The 22172-nt window shown below is 47.9% G+C and overlaps 1 protein-coding gene across 11 annotated transcripts in view; it reads right to left on the reverse strand.

The window, feature by feature from the left end:
• The window catches only part of Cacna1c (calcium voltage-gated channel subunit alpha1 C), a 665087-nt gene that overhangs the window by 85178 nt on the left and 557737 nt on the right, over window positions 1-22172 (reverse strand). For 6 of the 11 annotated variants that reach the window (XM_041642573.1, XM_041642544.1, XM_041642566.1 and 3 more), the window contains 10 exons: window positions 19503-19710; window positions 18518-18638; window positions 16600-16714; window positions 15782-15902; window positions 15383-15452; window positions 9641-9773; window positions 9190-9319; window positions 7724-7783; window positions 3824-3930; window positions 954-1041 (listed from right to left, as the gene is read on the reverse strand). In XM_041642573.1, coding sequence (XP_041498507.1) covers window positions 954-1041; window positions 3824-3930; window positions 7724-7783; window positions 9190-9319; window positions 9641-9773; window positions 15383-15452; window positions 15782-15902; window positions 16600-16714; window positions 18518-18638; window positions 19503-19710 — 1153 coding nt within the window. Of the gene's footprint in view, window positions 1-953; window positions 1042-3823; window positions 3931-7723; window positions 7784-7926; window positions 7987-9189; window positions 9320-9640; window positions 9774-15382; window positions 15453-15781; window positions 15903-16599; window positions 16715-18517; window positions 18639-19502; window positions 19711-22172 lie in introns of all 11 variants that reach the window. The other 5 variants (XM_041642583.1, XM_041642549.1, XM_041642558.1 and 2 more) reach the window with 2 other exon arrangements.

Below are 22172 nucleotides of genomic sequence, written 5' to 3' on the forward strand. Positions count from 1 at the left end.
AAAGGGGGCAATGAGATGGAAAAAGAGACTTCAAGGAAGGGGGATAGGAGAACACGTGACATACGAAAGCAGAAGCGGGAATCCTGAGGGTGGAGGGGTACAGCAGGGAAGGGGGCAGGTGTGAAGGGAAAAGAGGGGCGATGGTTAGAGTGAGGAATGAGAATTCCATGAGGAGAAAACCTGTTACACCGCAAGCCAATTAAAAAAAAAAAAGGAATGAGTAACTAACAACAAAAACATGGTATTTGGAGTACCAAGTTAGGATAATTTACATTTGGCACCAAAATAAACTACCTCATATCCTCTTTAAGGGAAAATCTGTGGGTTGTGTTTGTTTGTTTATTTGTTTGCCTTGACAAGGGTTTGGAAGATAAAACAATATGTTAGTTAACTTAAAAATGGTTTCTCCCTTGTCTTAGTCCTACCTATCTGAATGTTAACCTAAGTGGGCGAGTATTGTGTGTGCCTTGTGGCATCTGTCGGCTGAGCCGGGTAAGGGATAAATGAGGGAAATTCAATTGCTCTGGAGGCCACTCCCTGGAGCCGGTCCTGTAACCCCTGTAGATGCCTCCTAGGAACCAGGTAGGAGAACCATCGATACTCCATGAATGTTAGATCCTGGCAAGGGATGGCCAACAACTTCCTAGTGTTCTGGCCCCTCTCTGTCCATTTCAAGTCAGTAAACTTCTCTGCTTATGCTATCTTGATGCAAATTAGCGTTTCTGGGGTGCCAGCTTCAGTGACTGCCTTGCCAAGAACCAGGTATACAGAGACTGACTTATCATGTGTGAGTGTGTGTGTGGGGGCAATCCTTTGAAACACTTAACTTAAGAGAGTGACTCTATCACAGGTGACACTCTTTCACCTGTAGCCTGTCCGTCACCTCAGCTTCTACCAGTCAGAGGATAATGTTTACTGCATTGATGCTGTCCGCCCAGACCCTCTTACTTTACCTTTAGCCCCTTGGCCCTGTTTATGGCCCTCAGGGGCCTGAGGACCCGCAGCACTCGTAAAATCTTCACAACGTTGATTGCACTGGACCTGGGAGAGAAGCAGGGTGGGTGGTTAGTTCCCCTGCCTGGGCTACAGCAGAGAATGGTGTGTGGTTGCTCTTAGACATACAATAAAGGAAAAAGGAAGGAAGGAAGGAAGGAGGGAAAGAAGAAAGGAAGGAAGGAAGGAAGGAAGGAAGGAAAGAGGAAGGAGGGAGGAAGGGAGGAAAGGAAGAAGGAAGGAAGGACGGAGCGAGGAAGAAGCAAGGAAGGAAGAAAGGAAAGAAGGAAGGAAGGAAGACTCTGTCTTGGGGACTGAGAACTTCTATCACTCAGCTAAGAACCTGGGGCCTCTTTGTGCCCCTGGGACCTTTGTGACCCTGGCAGTAAAGGCACAGCGGCAGTGGGGACACCGCTCAGGCGGGGGCTCGCCTGGCATGCTTGAGGCCTTCTTTTGGTCTCCAGCCCTGGTGTAGGGAGGGCTGGGGCACAAAAACCAAGTCCCTAGCAAATTAATATGTGACTTAAGAGATGTCTACAGTGTCAAAGGTGACAATGAAAGCCAGCTAGACCTGCATCAGTCCCCACACTGTGACCTGCCAGCTGCACCAGGACACATTTCTTAATTTTCTGTGCCCTGGTTTTTCATCTGGAAAATGGGGCAGTAATTAGCTCCAAGGACTGTTTCAGGGACTGAAGGAGAATTTATGGACATTAGGTAGAAGGGACTTGGCACAGTATAAATACACCAAGTAAAATGGCAGTTTTCACTATCTTGCCTGCTGAAGACATCACCACAGTACATACCAAATGCACGTTGATGGTGAAACTTCAGGCTTTGTGGTTGGAGGTGGTAGGCACGGGGAAGTAATTCTGGAATATTTCCAAACACAATGCCTGGGTCATTGCCCACTACTGTATATAAATTCTACCATGGTTCAGGGCATGCTCAGACTTCCAGGAGGCAGTGGTGTGCCAGGAAAAATGTTCAAAGAAGAAGTGGTGTCCCAAGAACCATGGAATGCCAAGGTCATGCCAACATATCTGGGTGCTTTGGGCTATGGCTACTTCCTGGTGGGAAGTGGTGACAGGTACCCCCATAAGTCCTTCATCGAGATGGCTAGATGGTTTCCATCTGTCCAACCCAAGTAGAAGTCATTAACCACACTCAGTAGCCTCTGAAGTGACCTCTGACCTGAGGTGCCATCTAATTAAAGCATCTGCTCCAGCATGTGACAAGAGGATTCAGACTTAGCTGGGAACCAACCAACCAACCAACCAACCAAACAAACAAACCAGGGTCTGATGTGTTAGCAAGTGCGGATCTTATTCTTCCTACGTCAAGAGAGAGATAGCACAAAAAAAAATGCAGTTTCTCTAGTCCATGGATCTTTACTTCAAAAGCCACAAAGGCCATTTCTCTCTGTCACTGTTCCCACAGCATTTGGGAGGCAGGAAGTTAGAACTGCATCACAATGGAAAAAATTAGGGGCAGATTCAAAAACAAAACAAAAAAAATCAAAATAACCAAGAGGAGTTGTTGGTTCATGTGAAACAGTGACCTTGGTAGTACTGAGGTGGGACTCTAGATGTTTAGGCTCCGAAAGAGAAATTTTAGGTAACATAATTGATGACCAAAGAAAAAGGTCTCACTTCCATGGCCCCCATATCACCATAGAGGCTAACCATGAGCCAGCCTTGGGAAGGGAGACCCAATACCTGGGATACAAGCCTTGGTGACTGGTATAACCTTGGCTTAGTCTCTGAATGTCTTGAACACCAAAATTTATAAAAGTATTTCCTTGCCTACCTTATAAGTAGTGTGTGTGTACCTGTGTGTGTGTGTGTGTGTGTGTGTGTGTGTGTACCATGGAAGAACAGATCTGTGAAAATGTTTTAAAACTCAAAGTGTAGGATTAATAAGCACAGCTGTTAGAATAGGTAGAAACTCAGAATCAAATTTCTTTCAACCCTGAGAGAAACTTTTGCAACTTGGCCTGAGAGGGACTCAGGTTAGAGAGTTTTATAACTCATTCCTTGTCCTTGTGCAGCTGACCCTCCAGGGGTGGGGCTCAGGAAAAAGGCATTCTTTTTAACTTTCCCAGAAGGTTCCTCTGTGCAGCTAAGGTTGAGAAGCAGTGCTCACCACCCTCCTCCTTCTTAATCTCTCTCTTCCCCCTCCTCATTGTAGAACAGAAGCGCATACCCCCACCATGTGTAGGTGTGTGCATGGACTTTGACTGAGGACAGATGTGGGAATCAGGAAAAGGCTGGGCTAGGCCAGGGTGGGTCAGAGCAATGGCCGGTTTGGGCAGCTCTAGGGCAGCCCCAGGCCTTAGGCATAGTGAAGGAGGCTTAGAGAGAGGAAGGTACCACAGATGCCTGTTTGTTTGTAATGGAGCCTGAACCTGCCATGACAAAAATACATGAAAGACACAGATATAAGAAATTAAGTAGGGCTGGTGGTGCAGGTCTATAATCCTCTCTACTCAGGAGCTAAAGTAGGAAGTCATAAGTTCAAGGTCAGCCTGGGCAACTTAGTGGGACCTAGGTCAAATAAAAACTAAAAGAGCTTGGAGTACTTGCCTAACAAGTTAGGCCCTGTGTTCAGTCCCAAGTACCACGAGGAAAGGACGGGGAAGAGGAGGAGGAGAGGGAGGAGGGGGGAGGAGAAAGATACAAAAACAAACACTGGGTACTACTTTAGGCTCCACCCCATTCCAATCCTAGTCACACTGTCAGAGTCCCGCATGAAGGCCCTCCAGGGCTTGACTGACTTCTCTGATACCCACTCCAAGCTGCTTGCCCCCATCTTGGGTTGAGGGACTCACTGGATGCCAAAGGAGATGAGGGACACGCTAACCACCAGCAGGTCCAAGATATTGAAGTAGTTTCGGCAGAAAGAGCCCTTGTGCAGGAAAGCCCCGTAAGCGGTCATCTGCAGGGAGGAGAGAACACGAGTGAGTGACCCACCCAGGCTTCAGAGACGTTTAGACACCGGGCTTCCTGCCTGCAGCATCAGCATCCCCAGGGAAGAGCCCAAGCACTGCACAGGGATAGCAGGAAGGACTGAAGGTGACGCAGTGCCAAGAAACTCCTCCACCATTCCTTCAGCTACCAAAGGACCCCCCCGCCCCCAGCTCGGGACATTTAGTAGCTCTGACAAGTGTCAGGTTCTTCAACCCCAAACCTCAGATCGGCACCATGACACTTTGCTAACATTCCACTGTCCTTCATCCCCAGGCCGACACGGCTGCACCCTGCAGGGGGTCCTTTGCTGCTTCTGCATAGGTTATGTTCCCACTGTGTGCATGGCTCCTAACTTCTTTTCCCCATCTCACCCTCAGAGCCAGCCGAGACACGAGGCATCAGTGGAAGAAAGAGACATGCCCAGATGGGCGTCCGACCATCCTGATTTGTTCAGGACTTAATTGGATTTACCATTAAAAAAAAAATCCCATATTCTAGAAAACTTCTGTCGGTACCAATAACTGTAGTTAGTCTTTCTCTACATGCTAGTCCCAGCAATGCTTAGGGTCTCTGTCAAATGTAGAAGCTCAATGGGGTCTTTTAAAGAGCAGGAGCTATGTTCAGAGGGCCAAGGTGGAACAGTGGGGTAAAATACAGCCTCTGAAGCCAGATGACCTGGATTCAAAGTCCAGCTCTTCTATATTTCATGTGCCTCATGCAAAAAAAAAAAAAAGAACTTCGTTGTGACTCATTTTCTCCATCTGCAACATTAGGATAATGGTAACACTTGTCCCATGGGTTGTGAGCATCAGTGGAGTGGTCACACACGAAGCACTTAGGACATGTTTCTGCACATGACAAGCTCCATAGGTGTGTTCGCTTTCACTATGGCTTGGGTTTGAAATCTATATTCCTCTTATACAACAGAAGCTGTGCCCTTATCTATAAAGTGTGAGTGATATTTCATGTTTTTGCATGGGTCAGACAGCAAAGAACGTTCTCTAAAAATGTTCAAAACAAGAGCATGTCAGGTGATGATTATTGTTTTAGGATCTGACTCCCATTCTTCCCTGTGCGTCTAAGAAACTGCACTCTGGACACTCACACTTTGCTGACTGCAGTAAAGGCTCGCAGAGACCCAGGAGGAGCCTAAATAAAGCTACCGGTCACAGAGCATCTGCCCAAGAAAAAAATGTGGAACTGATGGTTGAGAGACCAAGAACAGTTTCCTGGTCACCTGGAGCCCAGTTTTTCTCTTTGGAATCAGAGCATGTCTAGGGAGGTACACCCAAAGTCCAATACAGGGGGAAAATGGCAAAAATAGCTCTTGTGACCTAATTCTTGCCATTTATCCCCTACAGCGGGAGATCACAGGGGACTCAGGAATCTGTGCTCGGCAGCAGTTTTCAGAAGTGGGGAGATTACATAAAAGATTCTGGGGTAATATGGCTACAGATCCCTCCCAAAGACTACAATTTGGAGGGCTCACTGTCCTATGGCTCTGTGAAGACCTGGACCCCAGACAGTAGAGTTAAGTGACTGTCACAGTTCATATTCATCAGGAAGTCCTGGACAGGGACATTGTGGCTCACAACACAACTTCTGTCTCTTGACTTTGGGCATGTTTTGTCATGGATGCTAGAATTAGAGCGGCCCTTTAGAATGTATGAGGATGTTGGGTGGGAGAAATGGACATGTGCCTAGGCGAGACCAGAGGAAGAGTGGGGTGAGAAAGGGGAAGTAGATACTCGGAAGATAGAACATTTATCTGAAGTCTATGTGCATTCATGGCACCAGAAAAAGCCAGGGACAGATACCTGGACAAGTGACCTTCTTCTACCCTGTGCCACTAGATTGTCACCCGCCTGGTCCCTAAATCCTGAACTATTTCCGAGGAAAGGCCCCGGACTAGGCATCTACGTTCTGAGAAAGGGATGGAGTGAGAAAAAAGCTTCCAAGTTCTTTGAGCTGGAGGTGAAGTTTTCTCCTCGCACCCAACCCAGACAATCACCTTTCTCCAGGTAACCTCTAGGGACAAGCCACCCTGTCACTTATGCCACTTCTTTGGCTGGTTCTGATTCTACTTTCGTTCTCGGCAGAACAGACTAACTAGTACGCTCCTACCTGTCCTGTCCTTTCAAAGACAAATGGCGCTTCAACAATCCCTTAGAGCAAATGAGGCTGTGGGCACCATCACAATCAGTGTCTTGGCATGATACAGGACCTTCCAGCTGGGCAGACAAACCCAGGCGCGGGAGGTGGGGAAGTGGAGTGGGAATGCGGGAGGAGTATTCAGAAGCACAGTGAGCGGAAAAAGAGACTGGAAGCCAAAGGAAGAAGTGGGGGGAAGGGCTTGCCATGGCAATGCTTGCAGAGACTCTCATCTCCGCTTGCATGGCAATCTTAAGGAGAAAGCACCATTGAAATCCTCAAGTGAAGCTCGGCCTGGGGTCCTGGGAACTGGGCCTCAGAGATTTTTTTTGTCCTGGGAAAGCTCCTCTAGGACCCGTATGCGACCTTGAGTATAGGTGCAGCAGCAATGCGGCTCACCGTGGAAAGGAGGAATCAGAATGTAGGCTCTAGGCACCTACTTCCAGGAATGTGTCCCCCATCTAACATCTCTGAACAGGAAAGAAACATCTGAGCCACACAGTTGGTGAGCAAGGGAAGCTAAGGGTCAGGACCACTGAGCCTCTGAGGTATAAGGACATCCTGGGAGACACAGAATCTGCCCAACTCAAGTCATATCTGAATGGCACAGAAATGTCAAGCCTTCTAAAAGGCTGGGCGCGATCTGAGGGTTTCGTCAGGAAAAGAGAGGTCTGGAGCTGGTACTGGTGCACACTCAGAGTGGACAGCGGCTTGTATCCACCCCAACGATGAGCCGAAGAGAGGCCTGGGCTTTTTTGGGAGAGGGCATCCCAGGCAAGTGTCCCAGGAAGATGCTTAAGCTGAAGCCTGTGACCAGAGACTAGGATTCCTCTGTCTGTTCTGCTTGAGGGTAAAATCTCCCCCTTGCTCAGAGAGAAGCCAATATTACCCAAGGACCTACAGCCTAGGTAGACAACCAAGGCCATGCATTGATTTACAGGTGCAGACATATGTGTAACAACCTGTAAAAAACCTCTCTCATCTGAGCTGCAGCTTACGGGGGTGGGGGATTAGAGAAGCAGGCCATAAAGGGTCAGAAACAACCTCTAGTTGTCTGCTGTATGTCTCAGTTGTGATGCTGGCTCCCAGTCCTGTTTCAGGCCCACCGTTACTAACCATTACATGGCCCAACTTTGCTTAGCCATTATGTTTGCCTTGATACTGAGAAAGGGATTGATGATAAGCCTCCAACCACAGGAGCCAAAGTGACTCCTTCATGCTCCAGAGGGTTTGCTTTCCTAGAGCTTGTTTGGCTTTTCCTCTATGCAGGAGGAGGGAGAGAGAATTTCAAGTAGGGCTCAGCCACTGACTGATTCTAGAAGGTACATGCGAACGTGGGCTCTGAGCACCCCTGACAGCCACCATGCTCAGCCAGTGATGGGACAGCATCCATGGCGACACAGCCAGTGCGTGACTTTTCGAGGCCTAGAACTGCGGCTGAGTGAGTGCATGGGAGTGGTGAGGTAGGGTGGGTTCCTCCTGGCAGCTGAGCTGAGGCCAAGTGAGAGCATGAAGTGAGGACACAAGAGTCAGAGAGTGAAGGAAACGGAAGAGTCACCAGACAGAGCAGAGACACAGAGAGACGGAGACACATGGCTCAGGGGCATTACCTTAAGGATAATTTCTAATGTAAAGATACTAGTGAAGACATAGTCTGCATTGCCTAGGATCTGAAAAATAAGCAGAATTGGATTAGTGGCTCTGAGAGTGCACCCAACACCAACAGGAGCATGTGTTAGCAACAAGACAGACAGCAGCGGAGAGCTGGGACTGGCAGAGAGAGGAAGGAAGAGAGAGGGAGATGGGGCTTTACCTTCAGAGCAATTTCAATGGTGAAAATGGTAGTGAAAACAATGTCAAAATAAAACAGAATCTGCAAAACAAAAACAAATAGGATGGGGGGGTGGTGGGCAGGACACAAGCAGGAAAGGGGCGAGGTCAGTGGATGTTCACCAGAAAAGGAAAAGCACTTCAAAACAAGGCGCATCCCCCGTACACCACCAGAGCCTTTCCACACGGAGACAGGCGAGGAGACAGGTAGGAAAGACTTCCCCACATTAGTTCCCACTCAGAGCTGGCACGGGTGGCCCTGGCTCGACTTGGTGTCTGTAGGCTGGTAGGGGGAGCTGCCGGGGCAGGCCTCAACAGGAACCAGGTCAGAACAGCGTCCATCTGGATGCTTCCTTCCATCATCCACCCGATTTACTTATAAACCCAGAATAGACCACGGGATGTTGGTCAGGAGAGCAGAGAATGGGTTTGCTTTTGCAGGGCCACTAGAATGCCCAGCTCTCATACAGCTGGGGCATGCTATGTCAGAGGAGGACATTCACACTGCTGTCATGGCCTGGAGCCCTAGGAAGGAAATCCTCCAGGCCAGCCCAGGCTGAGAACAAACTCTAGCATTGATATTTGATTTCATCTTATGAGATGGACCAGGTCTGAGGCTACTCCTCCTGACCTCAGCAAACAGCCTGGAACAGGCAGAATCCCAGAGTTGAGAACTTTATTTATAGACGTAGCTTTGGGGAGTGGCTCTTTTTTCTTCATGCCTGTGTGGCTGAAATTTAATAAAGTTTCGGGATTTTTGAAGTATGGCAATTCTTTTTAGTATTTAATGTTGATCATGAGAGCCTTGGGTAGCTCCAAACATATTTACTCTTGAAGATTATCATGTTTGTTTTTTTAATTACTTTTCTTATAAGGTCAGCCTTAACATCGGCACCTAATTGCCAATGCTCCTTCTTAGTCAGAGGGAATGGGAGCAGGGCGCGAAACCAGTGGCCACATTGCTGACTTACAGGCAACTTGAGCTTCCTGGGGAACATCCACAGGCAACAAGATGCCTGTCCATTATCACTAGCCAGATGCATTGGATACATGCTCACTTGCTCAGTGAAAACTCCCGGGCTGGGTTTTCTATCAAGGTTCTAATCTCTTAGAGGACTCTTCACTGTAATTGGATTATGAGGTCCAGAACAGGCCTCCTAACTGAGCAAAGACAGCAGCAGCAGAAGCTGTGGGCCCGCTCCACTCTCAGAAGGACAGGGTGCAGAGAGCAAAACCGAGTGCATACATGGTTCCTGAAGGAGGTGTGTTGCACGGGGTCCTCGGCAGCCAGAGAGATGCTGCTGAGCAGAATGAAGAAGAGGATCAGGTTGGTGAAGATCGTGTCGTTGACGATGCGGTGACACTGGACGCGGAACCTGTGTACGAAGGAGGAAGAGGAAGGAGATGTCACAAAAGGTGGGATACAGGCAGGACAAGTTCAGTACCGCTGAGCCTTGGTGTCTTAAGGTAAATGGACTTAGTGTGGCCCACTAGGAATACTTCACACGTGAAAATCCTGAAGAGGGAATTAACCACAGACCAACTGATTCATGATACAGGACATTCCTAATTTAGTGTCTCCACAGAAGTTGTGGGGAGCCAGGGGCACCTAGGCTTCTCCTGTAGGTTGGATACAGGCAAGTTCTAGGTTCGGATCCAAGGGGAAGCAGTTTCCTTCCCTTGCCACTCTTACACACCTGTTGTTGGGGCTGAAGATGAAAAACGCACTGGCTTCTGGCATAGGCACCGCCTTTTCCTTAAGGTGTAGCTCAGACAGGGGCCGGGGGCGTGGCCCCACAGGCATCTCCGGCTCCTCCTCATCCTCTTCCCCTGTAAGAAAGAGCAAAAAGCTCCATTCTCAACTCCAGGTCTCGCTCTCCCCTCTGTGTCTCCTTCTGGACACCTCCTATGGCAGGATCAAGACATTACTGGTGCTCTGAGCTGTAGAATGTTAATCCAGGCCAATGCTCTGCCCTGCCCCATGGGGCTGTCGAAGGCTTTGCTGGAAGTATATCGCTCTAAGGTCTGTAAATAGGATATGTTCTACTTTGTCCAAACTTGTGGTTTTAAAACTGAAAATCCCCTACGCTGGAAAACCCCCTAACACTGAGAAAAAGAGAAGATTGGTTACGATTGGTTGAAAGGTGTGAGAGAGTGGGTTGGGATAGGCTCGGGCACTGCCAGGTGTCACCATTCATCTTAGCTGCAGGTGAGAGAAGGGGGTGGCCTAGCTGACTTGCGCAATCCTGTCTGGCCAAGTCCGATTTTGAAACTCCCATTGATCAATGAGGGAACTTACTATTGCTTTGTACCCAAACTGACATGGCCACAAACTGCCTTTGAAAGAGTTTATCTTTATGCCCATAGACAAACGGTACTCTCAGCAGCAATCTGAGAATTTTCCTGTCGCAATGGATGGTAGTGAACACAGAGACTCATGGCTGCTGTAGGTGCCAAGCATAAGTGACAGTTGCATGCTTAGTCCGAAATAGGGCATTTATATCTAAGATTCAAGGAACACGACAAAAGAAGGACTGGATGGAACATGTGAGTCTGAAGACAGGAACGAGGACCGCAAACTGCTATCTTCTGGGAATGACAGCCACTGCAGGCGAGATCCCACAGCAGCTTGGGTTGCCTCTACTGGGCCTGCATAAGACTGGGCCTGCTGTTAGCCAGTCATGGGTGGGAAGAAGAGACTCATGGGGTGCTACCTCTCCACGCTGAACTATTGGCGTCACTGGATTCTGGGGAGGGGCAGTTATTGTCATCAGCTGAATACCCAGGGAAGAGCCCACCAGGCTGCAGTGGACAGCTCCAATGCCAATCACCCAGGCAGCTCTGATTAAACCCTGAGTCACAGAGCCACACAGAAAGACACGACTGTAGGGAGGAGGGCATGCACGACAGGGGTGGAAGGGAGTTAGGAAAGGCGGGGGTGGTGATAAGAGTAACCAGAATGCACTATATGTTAATAAATACATAAAACCGTCAAGGAACTAATTGAATTAATATTCATTTTTAAAAAGTGAACTTCAAAATCCCTGCATTTTCCTATGATTTCCCAGAAGGTGAGGCAGGGAAAGCGGAGCTCTAGCAATGACAAGAGGCTTTCGTCCTGATGCTGGACAGCAACATCAGGTGAAGGGTTCCTCTGTTCTCCTGGCCAGTGGCTAGACCGCATGGAAATCAGTTGACCCATTCCTACTTAGCTCGCCTCACAGCATCTACAGGGAAGGTGCTATGTGTGCTTGGAAATCAACAGCCTGGGAAAGGTAGCTTGCAATGGCTGCCATACCCAGAAATGTTCCAGAAAATGCCTTCATCTAAATCATGACTCTGCTGCTTTCTGAATATGGCTCTTAGACTCACTCTCCCCGTGCTCCGCTTCCCCTCTGAAGGAATAACAGTAATAGCACATACGTATTTCAGGACACTGATGTATAGCTGAAGTCATGCAAGTGGCAGCTCTCACACTATCATCTCCCCAGAAGACAGATACAGAGCATATGAAGTTAGTTTGCCACGTCTTTCTCAGTCGCATCCTGTCTGCTCTGAATTCCTAACAGACTATCTGCTTAAATCCAAGCATTGTGTGGCCAGTAACTTCAGTGAGTTGACTGGTAGTCTCCAAGTCATGCTCACCCGAATTTCAGAGTATGACCTTAGACACAGGGTGTTTGCAGATGTGATCAGTTATGGTGGACTATGTTGGGCCGTACATCTAATGACAGTTGGTCTTCTGAGAAGGTCTAAAGGCACACACAGGTTAGAAGGCCATGCAAATGAAGACAGAGGCAGAGATGAGTGTGGTAGGTCTACAAGCTGAACATTTCTGGCTACCAAAAGGAAAGAGGAAGAGACACGCAAGGATTCTTTCCTGCTAACACTCTGATGTCAGACATGCGAAAGTGTGATAGAATCAACCTAGTTTATTTTAAGGTGCCCCGTGTGCAGTTATTTCTTAGGGCCCAAGGAGCTGTAATACTGTGTGTTTGGCTGAAGCTAATGCTCTTCCACTTTGAGCTTCCTCTCATTGCCTGCTCTGCAGAACTGACAAGAATGTTAGTGCAGAGACATGGATATGAGAAAGGGCTTTGTAGGCGCAGAGGGAGGAGACTCACACGGGTAGACAGGCAATAGGAGAGGACAGGCAGCTGAAAGCAAACAGAATGCATCCGATATTAAGAAAATAGGAATAAATTTAATAAAACTATTCCTTTAAAATTAACAATTTATACTTGAGACTAAAAACAAAAGCAAAAAACCAAACACTTTCCAGTACTCAGGAGGCTCAGGCAGGTAGATATCTGCGTGAGTTTGAGGCCAGCCTGGTTTATATACTAAGTTTCAGGCCAACCAGAATTACAACATGAGACCCTGTCTCAAAATAAAAAGTAAAAAAACAAAACAAAACAAAAAATTCATCAAAATTCTAGTCAACTAAACAAACAAACAAAAAACCCCACCCATATTTCCCTATCTGATTCCCAGAAAACATACGCTGGAGAGTAACCTTTCCCCCAGTGTCCCAACTACCCGGCCTTCAGGGACTGACCTCCCCATCCATCCCTCCATTATATCTGGGGTTATATGTGTGGGTTACCACATCTGTTTTATGTGGTGCCCACACGGTATGAGGATAGAACCCAGGGCTATGTGATAGGAGATAAGCATTCAACCAGCTGAGCTACACCCCCATCCCAGCAGCCCTTGGTTCTGTTGATGATGAAACTTCCACACTTTCTTAAGAAACAGAACCTACACCCACCCACCCTTGACCTATTGGGCCTTGCCAAAGGCCCATGTGACTCCATCAAAAGACCACGGACTTCGACCTCTGAACCTGTGAGTGAGTTGGAGCCCTTCATCCTGAAAGAGTCACTATTTCTGGTATTTTTCTCTGACAGGAAGCTGACCAACATAAGAATTAAAGGGGTGAAAGGACCAAGAAAAATGAAGGCAAGTGTCTACCAGAGGCTTTAAAAAGCCAACACTCTACGTTCTACTTAGAACAACACAGCTCAAGGTCACTGCCACAGACTTAGGAGGTCTGCCATCCCTCTGACATGCAGAAGTGGGGGTTCAGGGGGCTTAGCTGAAAAGACTCAGATACAGGCACAGTGTACATGGGGCTGCCTCTTACAGGCCACACTAGCCTGGGATGGGCTCTTCTTATATATTACTATAATTTTACTTAAACTTTACAGGAGTAGAGAGACTTGTAAGGTGGCTCTCCGTCTGCTTTCAACATCTACTGCCATTTGGCTGATGTAGTTTTACTTATCTTTTCTGCTCTCACTTTAGGAGATTGTTGAACCATTTTTAAAGCAACTTCTAAACACTTCAGACTCTAGACATAAACACTGTTGTATTTTAGAAACAGAATTACCACATTATTATACTAACATGATTAGCAAAAATCTACTTAAAATAATTTAGCCCCTGGTCCATATTCAATTTTTCTCCCAATTATCTGGAAAACATCATTACAGAATAGAATTTATTTATTGGGGACACAGACAAAAATCTTTCCTTTGCTTTGAGTCATTGCTCCTAGCAAGTCTTTAAGATTCTGCACAGCCTTCCCTATAAACCCTTAGGGTTTTGAGACATCAAACCCTGGACACACTCGGCTCTTCCTGTGAGCCGCAGACACCAACTCCTACTTCTCTTGCAGCGAGAAGGGAGTAAGGGTGGAGGAGAAAGCGAGCTGCTTCCAGGGAGGAGGCCTATAGCATCTCTGTAGACCCAGCAGAGAACCAGTGGGGGAAAGCAACAAGGAGACATAGCTTAGCTTGGCTTTTGGCCACCTCCCTGGGGTACCAGTCGAGTGCAGTCTAACCTGGCTAAAGAAGAAAGGTCATTTACAATCCACAGTCATTTGCTGTGCGTTGCCTTCAAGTTTGGAGCTTGAGACAAACTGGCAGCTTGAGGAAGCAAGCCTAAGGTTCACGTTGGGATGGGGCTTCCAGAAGTTGGGGTGTAGATTGTGGCGGGACAGCCAGGGCCTCCAACCTTAAAACCCTCTGAAAGGAGACTGTCTGTCAGGTCATGCATCAGACAAATGCACAGAATCTTGTCAGCAGGAGTTCCTTTGGCAACGAGAGACCTGAGAGCATTTTATGGAGCCACAAATGGGACATCTGTGACGGCAGCTGTCCTCCTAGTGAGCAATGCCTCCTGAGTAATGACAAGATGGATTCTGGATTGACTATTATTAGGTGAGCAGAATGCAGCAGCATATGCTATACTAATAAAATATGTAAGTTGACAGTGACAGCGACACACGTGGTGGGATGAAACGTTAACCACATCGGTGGCGCAGGAGCACAGCTTCTTAAACGGTGGGCCGCGGCTGTTATACAGTGGGGTTGTAAAAACTTTGCCCATAGTGAAAGGTTTATGACTGTGCAGCCACCAAAACGGAACTCGAAAGCAAAGGTGAGAGGCACCGAAGGTGCTTCTGCCAGCACCCGCTATGATTCACACAGCTTTAGTGCAGCCTAGGTTCTCAACATCCAGCAGGCACTTGCACTATGTGTGCTAGCACGCCAAGCCACGCCAGCGAGCGCTGCTGGAGATGTCGCAATTCGGATTTAAAGCCATTGCCTATCGTAAAGTTCATACAGAGTCTTCTGCTGTTGCAGACACATAATGGTTTAATTGTGGGAAACAGGCAATAGTTCACTATCATTCCTCTAACGTAAGAATCAGCTGATCTCTAGATTTTAAAAAGTGCTGCTTGAGTTGCTGAGTTGAGTGTCATTAAGAAAAATCATGAAATGAATTTTGGCTTGGGATTAGGATGACACTTCTAGCAATTGCTTTATCTGGCTCTAAGCATAGGTCTATTGCTTAAAACGTTTTATGTGAGAAGTATTCTTAGCGCTGACAATTATGAAATAAAAATATTGATCAACTATGAGAAATGTTGAAGATGCTCTGTGACCTGCAACATCGAATATTTAGTCAAGATTTGTTTATTTATATGAAAACAAGCCTATATATCTCATTAGTATGAAAATTTGCATTAGTCTTTAATAGCTGGTAAAATGATCTGTATATGGAAGAATTATTTTATGATAAATTTCTTCATGAAATTTACTACTATTAGAAAATCATTAATTTGTATCCTGCATACTTCCCCCTTTTCTTAAACAACAAAACAGAAATTTAAAAAAGAATAAGCCAAAGTAATTCTATTTCAAAAAGTCTTCCTCAAATATGGTATTATCCCAATATTATCGTGAGGAACCCAGGAAGAACATTTCCCGCAGACGGTAACTGGCAATACTTAAATCCAGACACGAGACGCTTAGTGGTGAAGGTGTTCATAGAGGAGACCAGTCCCATGGACCCCAGGGCTCGGCCACTCCCACATAGCTGAGTCTCCACCCACAGCCTTTCAGTCTCAGGGCCAGGTAGTACAACAGTACCTGCAGTGTCGGGGTTGGAGTGGGGGCTCTTATCCTCATTTTCACTGGGCTGGAGGTCATCCATGTTGATCTAGGCAGCCAAATGAAGGAAGAAGAATTCAGTTAGAATGAGTGCTAGGGTTCTCGGGCTTAGAGGAGCCTTGGAATTACACCATAGTCAGGCGCTGAGCTTAAAAAAAAAATTCATCTTTGTCCTTGTGGCTTTCAGCTCCCCTTGGAACATCAGAAAGGCCAAGGTTCCACCAGCGTGTCTTTTCTTCCCCCTCAATTCCATCGTCACTCTCTTCTCCCCTCATCCTTCCCTTCTTTTGCTTTCATTCAGGTAAAGAACAGGAAGACCCCCCCTCACCCCGCCACTTAGTGACAGTCCCTGAGCTCCTAAAGACGCCAGCCCCTCACCTTGGTAGTGGGTGGAGACTCTCCATCTGCAGTAATGGACTTCAGCTCAATTTTCTCCTCTTTGCTCTCCTCCACTGCCGGCTTCTCCATCACCTCCTGTTTCTTCTCTGGGCTGGCAGTCCTGGCCGGTCAGCAGGAAAAAAACCCAGAAATGGATGTTTACTGGAATGATAGTGGACAGTGTAGACAGGAACTGCTTTGTGGTCTTCTGGGGGCAGCAAGACCAGCCCTGGGTCTACATATATTATCTCTGCTCTAGGGATATCACACCTGCAGCTCCAGGATAGGTACCACAGTGCTGCCCACCCCCGGCTCTGTCCGAGACACATTCGACCTCTCCCAGATCCTTAGTTGCTCCCCCTTTTAAATCCGAGGATTCTGGGTCTCACTTAGGATTCCTAAAGGATCTCTGCTCAGTGTCCAACAAGGGCATAAGACAGTTCTAGCTACACAACTGGGGTGGAATGTAGAACCTTATTCTGTCTTTCTAACACACCAAGGGTACAAAAATAGTGAGAAAAGCATTATTTTCTGAGCTGGAGTTGTGTTTTTTTTTCCGAAGGCAGCTTTTCCCCTCCCCCATCTCCTCCTTGTGTTTCCATTGCTTCTCTTCCCAAGGGATCGCCCCTGACTTCCTGGACCGGTGCGGGAAATGCAACGTCTTTGCAGAGACTATACAGCAACTGCTGGACATTACAGGAGGAGCCAAAGTACCATGAAAGCATCACTCCAGTCCAATTCAGCCAAAAATGGCCATGGGATGAGCACCAGCCCTTTCTCCCACCAGTGGGGATGACTTTCTAAGCTTAGAGGGTTACCTGGCCAGCTTCTTTCTCTCCTTCTCTTCTTCTTCTTCCTTTTGAGCGGAAGTGAGGCTCTCGGCATCAGCCAGGTTGTCCACGGCAATGGCCAAGAACACATTCAGTAGGATATCTGTTTGTGTCCATTCTTAAAGAAAACGACCCTTGGTTTTGGGAAACATGATGACCACAGGGGGCAGGGAGAGTACAGAGCATGCAGAAGTAAGAGCTCTTCAGGAGAAATCCACTTTGACGGGTGGAGACCAGCTGTGTGCCTTCTTTTCTGTCCCCACCTGCCTGCTCACTGTTCAGAGTTTTCTAAGTGGTTGAGACCAGGCAGGCTTTGCAGACTGGAGCAGGACAGGTCTGAAGCACCAGGCTCTGCCTTGCTCTTTAACTGCTGGATTTGATTCTTCATTTTACCACTGAAATGCCTGGCTTTGACAGGCAGCACCACCTCTATCAGATTGTTCTTAAGATTCATTCACATAACACGGCACTGAAGAGGTGGCTTGGATCGCGTCAGTCCGTGACATACGAACACCCTTTGAGGTGTCTGCATGACTAGAGCTGGGCTGATTTGAGAATTCTTGTTGAAGCAGTTATCTGCCTGTTTCTCCCACCCTGCCAAGCCCTGCTTTTCTACCAACAGAAACACTATGGACCAGAGAACCACAGAACCAAGAAGGAATAGCTGGGCAGTTTTAAGTTTGTTGAACCCAATACCCAGTCCTGGGCACCCATAAATCCATACCACTGGCTACACAGAGCTAGAACTCCCCAGAGAAGGGTTTGTACTAGATGACTATTGACTTTTGGCCCTTGAATCTGGTGCTAAGGAGCCCTTATGTGCATTTTCCCAGCCAACTCACCGGGACCCTTTAAGCAGTACTTTCTATTATTCCACTGCAAATTCAGAACGCCTGCAGCAAAGATCTGGATTTCAATTTATTTTTCAAATTTTGAAATACACATGATGGGATTTATCTCAGGGATAGGGCCCAAAGTACATTTGTTTTCATATAATCCTTTACACATACTTAGACATTGACTTCTCCAAACCTTTAATAATTTTGTACGTGAGAAGCTCAAGTGGTTTTCTACCTAATGCAATCTGTAGGCACATAAAAGGTTACTGGACCAGGGATTCTCACCCTGTCTTGTACTGTAGATATGCCAAAGAAGAAGGCCTTTGGTATACCAAGGCCATCTGGCTGATAGAATGCTAATTTTCCCTGCAGGTAGCATAGTGTTCTTTACTTTTGAATGACCCAAACCAAGGGTTTCTCTCAAATTTGGGGCTAGGAGTGTTTCTATCTTATCAACCAGCTCTAGACTCCACTCTCACAGACTCAACCAGTGGGAGAAAAGAAAAGCCTAGGGCTTGAGGCACTGGAGTCCTGTCCCTGCTTCTGATCGGGAAGGAGCTATCAGGAAGGACTTGGTAATTTGTTCATCTGTCTATGACTGTAGCCCCAAGAACAGCTTCAAAGGGAGGAAACTGATAACGCACAGGGTTGAGATCTGAGTGAGTGCAGTGGCTCCAGAGCGGCCAGGGCACACAACTCCAGACACACTGCGTCCTAGACTGTGCGAGTTTGGTTGCGCAGGCTGCAATGCTTAGGGGCCTCATTCACCTAGACTATGACCAGAGCACACCTCCTAGAGAGGGTGGCCCTCGAGTGTAAATGGGCTCAGGAATGTGAGGTGCACTGTCTCCTGGGTCCCGGCTGCAGCATGCACCCAGACCCACACCATGGCTGAAGTGGTTCTAGGCCAGAACACATTTCCTTCCAAGAGTGGTCTTGCCCAGCTAGCCTGCAGATGGGCAGCCACAGCACAGAGCCCCAATCGGGGCCTTAGAGCACACATATGGCACTGTGCAAAAGGCCGAGTGGGATAGCAGGGTTGGGGCAGCATCAGCATCAAAGGATACAATTTCCACAGATGAAGAGGATGATGAAGTAAATACAGACTAACATCCCTGGAAAAGAGGGGCCGCCATAAGCCATGATCCCATCATACATCACCGAATTCCAGTCCTCCCCGGTCAGGATCTGAATGACACATTCCCACCAATAAGGGACACAGCGTTAGACCAACAGCAAACCCCCAAACTCCCCTGCCCTGCCTGCCCTGCCCTGTCCCACTTTATTAACAGAAATTCCCCAAATCTCATTTAGACTTTTCCTGTTCTGGCTCCCAATTATTCTTGGGGACTACAAGCCTGGGCAAGTTGACCCCTACCCGCAGACAAACTGCACGGCCACTGGCATATATAAAAGCTTGGTGATCAAAATATCAGGTTGCTCTTGGCATACAGTATAAGAGATGGTCACCATTAGTTCCCTGGGTGGCAGTGTCAGGTGAATTAAACAGAATCATTTGGTGCCATCATTAAGATTTTAGCAATATAAATGTATACAGATTGTTCCCTTTATTTGTAAATAAGTCCATTCTGAAACTCAAATACTTGTTTCAAATACATGTAGCTGTCATTTGCCGAAACATTCATGAAAGCACTACTCTGGACCAGCTGGAATTCTTCCAGTGGCAAGGATGCTGGAGCAAGGATGCTGGAGAGCAAAGTCAGGTCCTTTACCTCCCAACCAGATCAGTCTCCTCTCCGTTTGGTGTGTTCATACAGGTTTGTTTGTTTTGACTAATGGGTGCCATGGCCACACAAACATTTTTAAACTGATCAGTTAGATTGGTGCATCCTTAGTCCAGCCACATGCAGCTCCGTGGAAGGTTGAGAGACAAGACACTACAGAAAGGCCTTCCGCGGATGACCTAGGCTGGCATCATGCCCAGAGAAAGGGGCCTGCTTTCCCCGCCCCATCTTTTCAAGGCTTCTTCTTGCCCACCTCCCACTTGGCTGAACTCCCCTCCCAGTGCGAATGGCAGCAGCGAGTCCGTACCTGGAACACAGTGAGCAGTGACTGAGGGAAGTTATCAAAGGTGCTCCTGCGGGTCTGCATCTCATCAAAGTTGAACTTCCCTCCAAACAGCTGCATCCCCAGGAGGGAGAAGATGATGATGAAGAGGAAGAGGAGCAGCAGCAAGGAGGCGATGGAGCGTACTGAATTCAGCAAGGACGCCACGAGGTTGCTCAAGGAGTTCCAGTACCTGGGGACAGACAGGGAGTTCAGCTGCCCGTCCTCTGCTGCCCTCCACCAGCCTTCACCTGTGCACCCCTGCTGGCTCTGCCACAATTCCCTGATATTGCCCCCATTTCCTTTGCCGGGTTGGGTAGCGGTGTGAATGGACTCACAATTAGGATGCAGAGCTATAAATTCAGCATCAGTAAGGAGAGAGGGCTCAGAGGCCAGACATTCCCACCCGCTCTGCCAGCTGCTGATGCCCTGGGAAAAGTCATTATGCCCCCTCCCTTTCCGCCTTCCTGCCTGGAAAGAAATGGAGATAGCAGGGGTGTGTACAGTCATTAGGTAACCTGGAAGATAATTTCCTCCCTCTTCTCAAGGCTGCCCAGTCTGTCACACAGCTAATTCAAGTTTATAATTACCAGGGACATTTCTGCTTTTTAACAGAAAAACACACTCCCCTCGCCCAGAATGCCAGTCTGAGCAGATTGCAGCAGCAGCTACCTGGGGAGATGGGAACGGTGCTACTCACAGCAAAGAGTGAGAAAGAGCTTAGCCATGGCCCCGACCTCCCTGTCACGGTGGTCTGTTTTTAAAGGTCATTCCTTTGGAAATTCTGACCCTGTATCTGGGCCCAGAGAGCTACAGTTTCAATAAGAACCCACAGGATTTTGATAATTTTAGATTACAGCTAACTCATCACTCTAATGGGGACAGCTCCAGGCAAGGGTGCTCCAGGGCGCCCTCCAGGGAGTCCTCTGGGCCTCTGTTTACAGCTTATTAGCTCAGTGATCAGAGGGAATGAGCCTTTCTTCAAGAGCCAGCTGGAGTAACCCATTCTGGCAGCAGAGCTCCCACCCACAGCCCAGATTACTGGTTCAACGTCACACGACCATGGCCATCTTGAGTCCTATCCACTGCAATTACCCCAGGCTAACTAACCCTTGCGGTTTCTTTTCCTTACATACTTTGGCAGTAAACTACAGAGATAAGACCATTAGGATGGCATGCAGGGCTTTGCAATCAGACCTGGCTCTGGAGAGCCCCTGACTCTTTGATACTGTACTAAGACAACAGGTCCATTATGGCGATAATGCAATAACTTTTGTTCTAATCTAGAAACACATCAAAAACTATTTTTTTCTGAGTCAAATTGTAGGATCCAATTGGCCTGTCTGCACCTCCAGACTACCCATTCATCAGCAAGTCACTGAACTGAACTGCACGTAACCATAGTCTGTGTCCCTCACCTTCCTCAGTCTCACAACTTCTCTGTGTCAGTTCTTACAGGCTAGGATTGGTGGCTCTGAAAACCCCTGATGTGCGAGCGGCTCCCTGGAGTCCCTATTGGTCAGAGTTGGTGCTGATCTGCTTAACGCAAGAAATCAGAGAGAGATTTGGGTTTGGAACACCTTTCCCTATTATACTTGAAACAGCTCCTCCAAACCTACCGGAGAGCAGAAGCTGCTCAGATATTAACCATGTCCTAAAAGTGTCTTCTCAGGTCCCCCGGGAACCATGAGGTCACACTCTCTGATGCTGGGGCTTGAGTGATTTACAAGCAGTCAGTGCAGGGCCTCTCAACACACTGGTATTCGGAAACCAGCAACTTTAGAGCATATTAAATGTCCAGTCATACAAAGTGGAGGGTGTCTGCATGGAGACTGAGTTCAACTGTCACGGAAGGTCATAACGGTCAAGGGAAGTTGTGAAGTACACGGGGCTGGGGTTGACCCGAGAGTTAGCTATATCTGGGAGTCATGGGGTCACTCAAAGGAGTCAGCCACAGAAGCTCTGGACTCCAGAGGATAAGTCACTACGGAGACCAGGTGAAGAGGCTGAAGAAACAAGACAGGACAGAAGATTTTCTTGACCCAGGGTCTCCTGAGGCCTGAAGCTCTAGGCAAGTGGAGTCTATGGCAAAGGGCTGGAGCACAGGGCAAAGCAGAACCCACCTGAGAGCCAGACAGAGATGAACAGGCTGGCCAAGGGGAAACACTAGCTAAAGCATAGCCCTTTTCTCCAATATGGCCCGCATGCCCGAACCCAAGTGCTATCCTGATTAGTCTGGGCTTCAGGTAGCTAGGAAGGGGTACCACATCATGAGTCGTGAAGTTTCCTGCTGACCTTTCTCCCATGTCAGGAGATAAGAACAGCAGGGCCAACCTGTACTTTCCTTACCCCACACTAGTAAATCCCAACGTTCCATCTTCAAAACAAATCTTGATTTTGGCCACCTCCCACTGAGTCCATCACCTTGGCCTAGCCACCAGCCTCTCTCACTGGGATTTCTAGAACAGCCTCCTGCTTCCCATAGCAATTTACCACACCAGAACAGTGAGCCCTTCATAATGGAGCCACTCCCAGCCACCGCCCTTCATGATACCTGGTAGAAAATCCTGAACCAGCTGGGCGGTGGTGGCGCATGCCTTTAATCCCAGCACTCGGGAGGCAGAGGCAGGTGGATCTCTGTGAATCTGAGGCCAG

Source organism: Microtus oregoni, unplaced genomic scaffold (genome assembly GCF_018167655.1).
Source record: "Microtus oregoni isolate MIOR12 unplaced genomic scaffold, Mior012 000002F_ref0000024, whole genome shotgun sequence".
Classification (NCBI taxonomy): Eukaryota; Metazoa; Chordata; class Mammalia; order Rodentia; family Cricetidae; genus Microtus; species Microtus oregoni.